The 8,689-nt window shown below is 35.0% G+C and overlaps 2 protein-coding genes across 2 annotated transcripts; both read right to left on the bottom strand.

Moving 5' to 3' along the window:
• Window positions 1-721: 721 nt before the first annotated feature.
• On the bottom strand, window positions 722-1,389 carry LOC108764710 (uncharacterized). Its single transcript, XM_018513053.1, has 3 exons — window positions 1,200-1,389; window positions 832-1,008; window positions 722-756 (listed from the first exon to the last, which is right to left on the bottom strand). The coding sequence occupies exons 1-3, from the start codon at window positions 1,387-1,389 to the stop codon at window positions 722-724; spliced, it is 402 nt and encodes a 133-aa protein (XP_018368555.1).
• A 4,187-nt stretch (window positions 1,390-5,576) lies between these two features.
• On the bottom strand, window positions 5,577-7,628 carry LOC108764709 (uncharacterized). Its single transcript, XM_018513052.1, has 2 exons — window positions 6,445-7,628; window positions 5,577-5,811 (listed from the first exon to the last, which is right to left on the bottom strand). The coding sequence occupies exons 1-2, from the start codon at window positions 7,626-7,628 to the stop codon at window positions 5,577-5,579; spliced, it is 1,419 nt and encodes a 472-aa protein (XP_018368554.1).
• Window positions 7,629-8,689: the final 1,061 nt, after the last annotated feature.

The raw sequence follows: 8,689 nt of genomic DNA, 5'->3' as shown, positions 1-8,689 counted from the left end.
TATTGGCTACTTCTTTCTCTTCTTGACGCTGAGCACTTTGAATAGGTGGTTGAGTAATCATTTGCTGACTCATTGTAACTAATGTTCCCGCCAGTTTATCCAAATTATTCATGTCGGCATCATTTTTAACTTTCTTTTTGTTAAAGAACCTATCTGGAGATGATGTCCGAGGGATTTGCTTCTTTGTTAAACGTTTGTAAGTGGCTCTAGAACAATTAGCTTTCGATCCAATGTCGCTCTCTGAAATACAATATTCCATAAACGTTAATGTTAACAAATAACTTTGTATATGAATGTATACAGCTATTCAATACCTATAATGTTGCAATGTGGGACTTTGTCTAATTTTTGCAAATTGCGTTCTTCAGAATCACAAATCTCATTTACGTCACTGGGTGTATTGTTCTATTGCAACTGAACCCTATAGGTGGGACTGGAATGTCCTTGTGATATTACACTATTAGCATATACGGAACTTGAGTAGGAATGTTTTTCTGACATTGGACTGTTAGTATGTTCAGAACTTAAGCAGGAGTGCATTTCTGACTTTGACCTGTTGGTACAAGCAGAACTTGAACTGGAATACACTTGTGACTTTAGACTATTGGTATGTCGAAGAGACCTCGAGGAGAACTCGAGCTGAATTGTGATTGTTGTGACGAACGTTTGTTAAATCCAAGGACAGCTATATTACGGTCGTTGCTCTGATCTGTTCTTGACTTCAATACTGACTTAGCAAATGTATTTGACTTTGTACTGAAAATGACAAGAATTATAATGATTCAATTATTAAAAATAATTTCTAAATTAATGTAACTTGAGTATATTTACTGAGACGTGGTTTTATGACGTCAATCAGAAAGAGCAGCTCCTCATAAAGCGGCCAATCTGGCTGATAAATGGGCCAGTTTGACCCAGCATCAGATCTAGGTTGAGATTCCCTTACTTTTTTATAGTAGCGACCAAATGTAGTTTGCAATGTGCGAAACCTTTTTGCTGCATCAGTCCCTAAACAATTAAAAGTTTATTTCAGCGTCAAAATTAACAACTTAAAGTTAGAACATTTATATATTAAGTCTGTGTTCCAAACTTACTACCAGCACTGAAAATGCTATAATTTACGTTACGTGCACTTTAAATTTTCAGTACTGGCAGTCAATTTTGGAACACGGCCTAAGTAAGTAAGTTTTCATTTTTACCTGTCATTTCAATTGGCAAAAGTGATACTACAGACTCCCAGGCCATGTCTCTTTCTAAAATATTACTGTACTTCTTAGAACTCTTGTCCCAGAGCCCTAGATTAACTTTTACAAGCCTTATTAACTCTATATCTACATTATCTTCATTAACGCTCTCGTCCAGAAAGTATTCATTTTTTAAATCACTCATTGTTATGAAAATAAAATTTTCTAACCTTAATCTTGTAAAATCCCTTTGTGGTTTTCCTAATCTTAATCTATCAATAATTATACGATACACGAAAACGCGCGAGCAAGTAGAGGGGAGCTCGATACTATTGGCTGTCGCAAAATCGTAGAGACGCAAGGTTTGGTTTTAGCCAAACTCTGCAATTGCTGCTTGCGACACGCAATTTGCAACCGCAATTAGCACTGCTTGCGTCCATGCGATTTGCTGTTTGCGTCCAATGTAGAACCAGTTTTATGTTCAACGGTTCGTACCACCGTTGCACATAATTCGTAATGTTTCGTCTCATAACATAAGATCTCACTCGTGGCCTCTTCTAGGGCTGCGTTCAGATACTACACTCGGGAGCGCCCAAGCTTCCGAATGCCGTTCAGAAACCAATTGAGAGTATCTCAGCATTACTTAGGTGGCCCGTTCAGAAACATGTCGGGTGTTTCCGATCGGGAGACTTTTGCACCCTGCTCTTTTGTTAGGTGGAAAGTCTCTCGATCGAGTTGGCACACAAAGCGCGGGAAGCGAAACTGCTGAACGTAGCCCCAGTTCTGCCAAACCCCAACATGTACTATAGATGCTGGGTCTATCTTATATGTCTATGGGTGAAACAATGCGCATAATGGCGGCTGCTTAAAATTTTAACCAATCAAATTTGCCCGATGAGGAAACGCGCTAATTTTTAATGTAATTTTTAATGTAATAAGTTATTCGGAAATAAAAATACCGTATTTATATTAAAAATTATTCATATTTATTAATATAACGTCAAAAATTGCAATTTTAAAATAGTAAATAACAAGAAATAATGTAATACAAAGAAAATAAACAAATACAATTGAAATAAATGAATAAAATACACGTCTAAAGTAAATAAGTAACAAGTATACAGGTATCAAAGAATAATGTTACAAATATGTTTTCATTTCTTTTTTCTTATTTTTTTGACTATTAGTCATTGTTATCATTTTATTTTTTTGTTTCAATCTGATGTACGTTCTCGTTAGTATTAAACTTGCAAGAACCTCTCTCGAAAATGTATACTTTATCTTCTTGCACACTATTTCGGTTAACTTATCAAAAATTTTATTTTCGACACTGAAATCATTGCCATGAAATGCAATTCGTCACTTCTGCAACTTTTAAGAAGTTCGTAGAAGGACGAATGCGATTTCCTCGAGAGATATATGACAGCTAGTCATCAGCGGGAGCCATCATTTTGGTTTTGCAACCTAAATCAGGATATTTCTGTCGAAATACCCTGATATATGATGTCATATATCAAGATATTTCATATGATGCCATATCATATGATGTCCATCATGCGCTGACCCTGGATTTTACATCACCGAGCATATTTGATTGGTTCACCCATGGTGTAATAAGCAAGGTGAACCATTGCGCATAATGGCGGAGGTCCGTAATCTTGACCAATCAGAGCTGTACTATTTTGCGGCGCGAACAATCGATATGTTTGAAAATTAAAGAGAGGAGTAAGAAAGTGTAATGACTTTTAAAAGGAAATGATAGTGATTTTTAATTAAAAAATCGACTTTCTTATCATCTTGGCTCTCCCCACGGGTGTACGAAGAAACATCTTTTCTCTTCGATTGGTTCTGTCCTCACAGTATGAATTTCATTATTTAAAAGATCTACACCTATATTCATCGATTTCCACAAGCGTGAATTTGTAGGTCCCAAATCACTTGTGACTGCAACAACGATATAATCCTTTTCATAAAGACGTGCGATCGTTTCCAATAAAATGTCTTTTGTCATGGCTGTATCAAAATCATAAAATATTGGTTGTTTCCATTTACCAAAAAGACTTCGCGCCATTATGAATTGGCAGGTTTTGTGCGACCCATATATTTTTTGTTGACGACGCTCTAAGTCGATTTTATTGGAAATGTACACTTCATCGAAAGATAATACAGTCAGCTTCTCTATGATATTTAAATCTTGTCCCTTATCGTGCATTATGTTCAAAACATCTTTCAATACACCCGGTTGGACATTGAAATTTGCACTCCAATTTTTTAAAGTTTGCACGCAAGGCAAAGGAAAGTTTTTTATTGTCCGCAAGTAATTATACGCTTTAGCACTAACTGAGTGAAGGGCAATCGCAGAGGAAATATCTTCAGCCGACCAATTAATACGTTTCTTCTTTGAAGACGTAAGCTTTCTGATCTGTCCTGGCGTAAAAACTGTACTCAACGTATCATATGCCATTTTTTCAGCTTTATTTTCCGTGTTCTTTTCAAGTTGGAGGAACTTGTTGTCTTTTTCAATTAACTCCTTTTTTAGATGCTGATTAACTTCGACGAGCTGCGCATTAACAAGACTGAGTCTTTCATTGTCTTCTTGCAAAGTTTTCAGAATCCTTTCCGTTTCATCATTAAATTGAATATCCATTTGACTTCTGCAAAACATACATTAAATATAAAAATTAATATAACATAGTACATGAACGTGGGGCATTTAAAACCAAGTGTGAAAAAATAATCAAACTAAATTTAAATTGAATATAGAACTCTCAATATTAAAACACAACAATTAACCATAAACAGGACTAATGAGAGTCATACGCAGATATATGAGCGCAATTATTCAGTAACAAATTATAAATACATACGATTGTATTGTTTCGGCACATTCCAATGGCACGTCGAGTCTACTTTCCATTAGCTCTTCTGGCACTTGACTTTGTACCGGCATCGTACTGTTACTGAAATATTGATAAATAACATTATTACGTAAAATAAATCTTACTAATATGAATTACGAGGTTTATTTGTAGTCTTTGATGTTCTGTTACATAACACAACTCAGAATTGTTTCAACATAAATTCGTTACTTACCCTCTACTAATTCTTTGTTTCCTTTCTGTTTCGATATTCAGATATTCAGTCGGTACTGCATCTTTCTTCAATCGTCGAATCACTCGTGATTGATTTTTCAAACGTTGTTCTGTCCACTTTTCTTCTATGCAGTCCACTAGAAAATGTCGCTCACATACTACATCTGAAAATAACGTTTCTTAAAGTTTAATATAATCTATATCTCTATATCTCTATATCTATAGGTTTTATAATTTAGTTTATAAATTTGCATTATTAATTACTACATCATTGCAACAGTTATTGACAAACAAAATATGAATTATAAACTCACTGTATGTTTGTTTTAATTCTTCTTCTTTGCGTTTGCAGGCCTCAAGCCACTTCTTTCTTAGGTTAGGCTCTTTAGGAAAATAGTAAACCTTACTACTTCCTTTAGCACGGCCTGTCCGCGTTTTACAATTTCGTATGCAACACACTGGCATATTACATACAAAATTGTCTAAATATAATTTTAATAATTTAATGAAAAGCCAAAATCGATAAACGTTTTATTTGTTTTGACAACTTCAGACACTCAGCGCTCTGTAAGCGGCCATATTCAATTCCTGCAAAATAGTCACAATTTGATTGGCTGATGCTCCCCACTACTTTTAACCCACTGCGCATCCATCGGAATGATTCACCTTGCTTATTACACCATGGGTTCACCGTTCCCCACTTCTTTTAAAAACTCGATCGAGACAACCGTTTTTGAGATCCGATAACCTCTGTCTGACGCAATTCGCCAATTCGCGTAATAGGGGAGTCAAATTAGACAAAATAAGGCCTTTACTTGGAATAATTCCGCGATCCATATTTTTGGATGAAACTTTTTGCATTCGCTTCCAAATAGTGTTAATTAAAAATGTGTCCTCTTAAAAAAGTGTGCTAATTGTACATTTGTTTAATAACCACAATTAATTGTAAAATTAGTTGTTAAATTAAATATCTCGAAAATAAATCGATGAAAAATTATGAAAATGGTTTCTTAGGGGTTTTTGAGGGTGCTGAATACGAATTTGATGTTAGATTTTAGAAATTCAAAATGGCGGACTTAAAGTGGCCGATGTAAAATGTAAAATATTGTAAAAGTCGCAAAATAAATTGATTTTTTGAGGTTTTCTGAGTGTGATAATTTCGAACTTGATTTTATAGTTGACAGTTTCAAAATGGCGGATTCAAAATAGCCGATCAAAATATATAATAAGTACAAAAATCATGAAAAATTAAAAATAATTACTGCCTTAGGACTTTCGAGCACGAAAGTTGCAAATTTGTTTAAAATCGTTTTTTAATTCCATGTCGTTGTCTCTTTATATGCACCATCTCCGAAATCAATCTTTTGTTATACGATGGTTCGATGTCCAAAACCTTCACGTCATCCCATCTAAAATCATGATTTTCTACTAATCGATGATTAGAAATAACCGACGGAGATTTAGACGTCTTATTAATATCGGAGATGTGTTCCTGTACCCTCGTTTGCAAACGCCTCTTCGTTTGTCCAACATAACTAACATCACACCCATCACAAGAGATCTTATACACAACGTTCTGATTTTTTAATGGTTCTAATTTATCTTTGCCTCTCTTTATTAGCCCTTTAAGAGTGTTAGGAATTGTATAAGCTAATTTACAATTAAAAACATTAGTGAGTGGTAAAAAATTCTCAGATATCGACTTAACATATGGAATTGTAAAAAACTTATCTTTAACTTTGTTAATATTGGTTAAATTTTTATTATTAATATGAAACTTAATTCTATTATTAATCGCTGAAAAAATGAATTGAATTGGATAACCATTATTCAAAAAAATTTGGATAGCATTAATTAAATTTACTTTATGAAAACGAGGATGACATAACCGGATGATTCTGTCAACAATTCCATAAACAACGCCTCTCTTGTGACAAATAGGATGATGTGAATTAAAATTTAAAAACCTGCCTGAAAACGTGGCTTTCCGATATCCATCAAAAACCAATCTCCCCTCCTCCACAATAAGTAAGGTATCCAAGAAACTAATCCTACCTTCCCTATCAAACTCAACCGTGAACTGTAAACGTGCGTGTAACGAGTTAAAAATCTCCAAGATATCAACTATCATCACAGAAGGAGCAGCCATAATGATATCGTCCACATACCTGTAATAAAACAATAATCTGCAAGGTAACCTATCAATCGCTTTTTTCTCAAGGTCCTGCATAACCATATTGGCAACCACCGGTGACAAAGGGGACCCCATAGGAGTTCCAAATATTTGCTTGTAAATCACTTTGTTAAATACAAAATAGGTTGAATTAAGAACCAGGCGGAAGGCTATTAGAAATTCATCTAAAGGTATTTTTGTCTTTCCCGATATAAATTCCCATCTACCCACGACACTATCAGTAGCCAACTCTATAGGAACGTTTGTAAATAAAGAAACGACATCGAAAGAAACCAAACTGTAACCCTCATCAATGTTGACATTTTTGACTTTATTAATAAGGTCGAAACTATTCTTTATAGAACTTGGTGTCTCAGGTATATTGTCATTAATAATTTTATGCAAGTAGTAAGATAAATTATATAAAGGACTATTAATCGAAGAAACTATTATCCTCAAAGGGTGACCTGGTTTATGGATTTTGGTTAAACCGTATGCCCTAGGTATACTCCCATCGGTCGCCAACAATCTCCGATAAGCAGTATCATCAATGTACTGTCTATTTTTCCATCTGACAAGCAAATTCCTAATGTCCCCAATCAATTTTTTTGTAGGATCTTTATCAATTTTGGAGTAAGTGTCAATGTCTGACAACATCATTTCCATTTTAGCAACATACTCACTCCTATCAAGAACAACAGTAACGTTCCCCTTATCAGCTATGCTAATCAAAATTTCAGGATGACTGTTCACAAATTCTTTAGAAATTCTAAACCAATCTGAAAGTAGTTTATCAGTCGAACTAAATTTAGGAAACTCATTTTTAATTTTGTCAAGAAATGGAATGGACTTATTCCTAAAAAAATTCACAACATTGTTAGGTCGACCATATATATTATTCTCAATATGTTTTATAAATTCTACTAAAGTCCTATCTATATTCCCTTTGTCTATTGGTAGGCCAAAGCCTTCTCCCAACTGCAATAAATATTGTACTTCCTTCGGTAATTCGACGTCACTCAGATTGACAAGCCATTTGTCATTAATCGAGTCAAGTGGAGAAACTTCACCAAACTCATCCGCAGAAATGTGAACCATTTGTGTAGATTGATTAGAAGTTGTATCATTCACATCTTCCGGAGTGTTAGCCATAATCTCAGGAGAATTATCACGCGACATCCTAGCAGAATATGAGATTGGCCGTAAGTTCGATCTTAATTTCCTAATATTTTTAAATTTCTGCCATTCTATCTTTCTATCAATCCTTTGCATTTGTTGAAAAAAATAGGAGCTGTTCAACTTATCAAGAAACCTAAAAAAGGAAACAGCCGTAGAATCCGGAAAGAGGCAGCAAGTCTCACGCGACAAATTAAAAATCTGTACTCTCAATTTCTGTAGTTGATGATATCATTTTTAATAAATCAAATAAAAATAAAAACTTTATATAAATTTAATAAATATACTTAATATACACAAGACATCTTCAGCTTCCGATGGGTTCTGCCGCTATTTCTGCCTGCTTTCCTGGATGTTATTCTATATCGGATGTTTCTGATGTATTTTCTATTACCTCTGTGGTGTTTTCTGTCAGATCATCAATTGGAGGGCAGTTGCACAGTCCATTCCACTGCAATTCAAGCAGGCAGTGCTGCAGTATAAACCAGTTATATATACTTTCATATATGTCTACATTGGTTATTAGTGCTACTCCAACAAACGAAAATGTCAATCGGAAAGTTCCGTCCGTTTTTTTGCAAAAAGTATGGTTTTAATTAAAAAACAAAATGAAAAAGTACCTCAATTAAAATATTGTCCTCGTTAGCGATGACTTTTTCCCATCTTTCAGGCAGTAACCGAATTCCGCGGCGAAAGAATGACTCATCTTTGGAGGCTATCCACTTAGAGACCCATTTTTCGACGTCTTCATAAGAATTGAAGTGTTCCTCTGCAAGTGCGTGTGCCATCGATCGAAACAAGTGATAGTCGGAAGGAGCACAGTCTGGTGAATAAGCCGCATGGGGTAGCACTTCCCAGCGAAGTGCTTCTAACGTTTCCTTGACAAGTTTTGTGACGTGAGGCCGAACGTTGTCATGAAGCAAAATGACTTTATGCTGTCTCGTTTCATATTCTAGTCGTTTTTCGTGCAATGCTCGGCTCAAACGGATAATTTGTTTTCGGTAGAGATCCCCTGTGATTGTTTGACCAGATTTCAACAGCTCGTGGTACACTACACCCTTCTG

Source organism: Trachymyrmex cornetzi, unplaced genomic scaffold, assembly GCF_001594075.2.
Source record: "Trachymyrmex cornetzi isolate Tcor2-1 unplaced genomic scaffold, Tcor1.1 scaffold45, whole genome shotgun sequence".
Taxonomy (NCBI): domain Eukaryota; kingdom Metazoa; phylum Arthropoda; class Insecta; order Hymenoptera; family Formicidae; genus Trachymyrmex; species Trachymyrmex cornetzi.
The sequence above is the reverse complement of the archived record's forward strand: the minus strand, read 5'-3'. Positions and strand labels throughout refer to the sequence as shown.

Coding starts and splice junctions, on each gene's coding strand:
- LOC108764710 (XM_018513053.1), bottom strand. CDS start 1,389: ATGAGTGATTTAAAAAATGAATACTTTCTGGACGAGAGCGTTAATGAA. Junction 1,009..1,199: donor TTTGCCAATTGAAATGACAG/GTAAAAATGAAA, acceptor TTAATTGTTTAG/GGACTGATGCAGCAAAAAGG. Junction 757..831: donor CGTCATAAAACCACGTCTCA/GTAAATATACTC, acceptor TGTCATTTTCAG/TACAAAGTCAAATACATTTG.
- LOC108764709 (XM_018513052.1), bottom strand. CDS start 7,628: ATGTCGCGTGATAATTCTCCTGAGATTATGGCTAACACTCCGGAAGAT. Junction 5,812..6,444: donor AGATTATTGTTTTATTACAG/GTATGTGGACGA, acceptor GTGTGATGTTAG/TTATGTTGGACAAACGAAGA.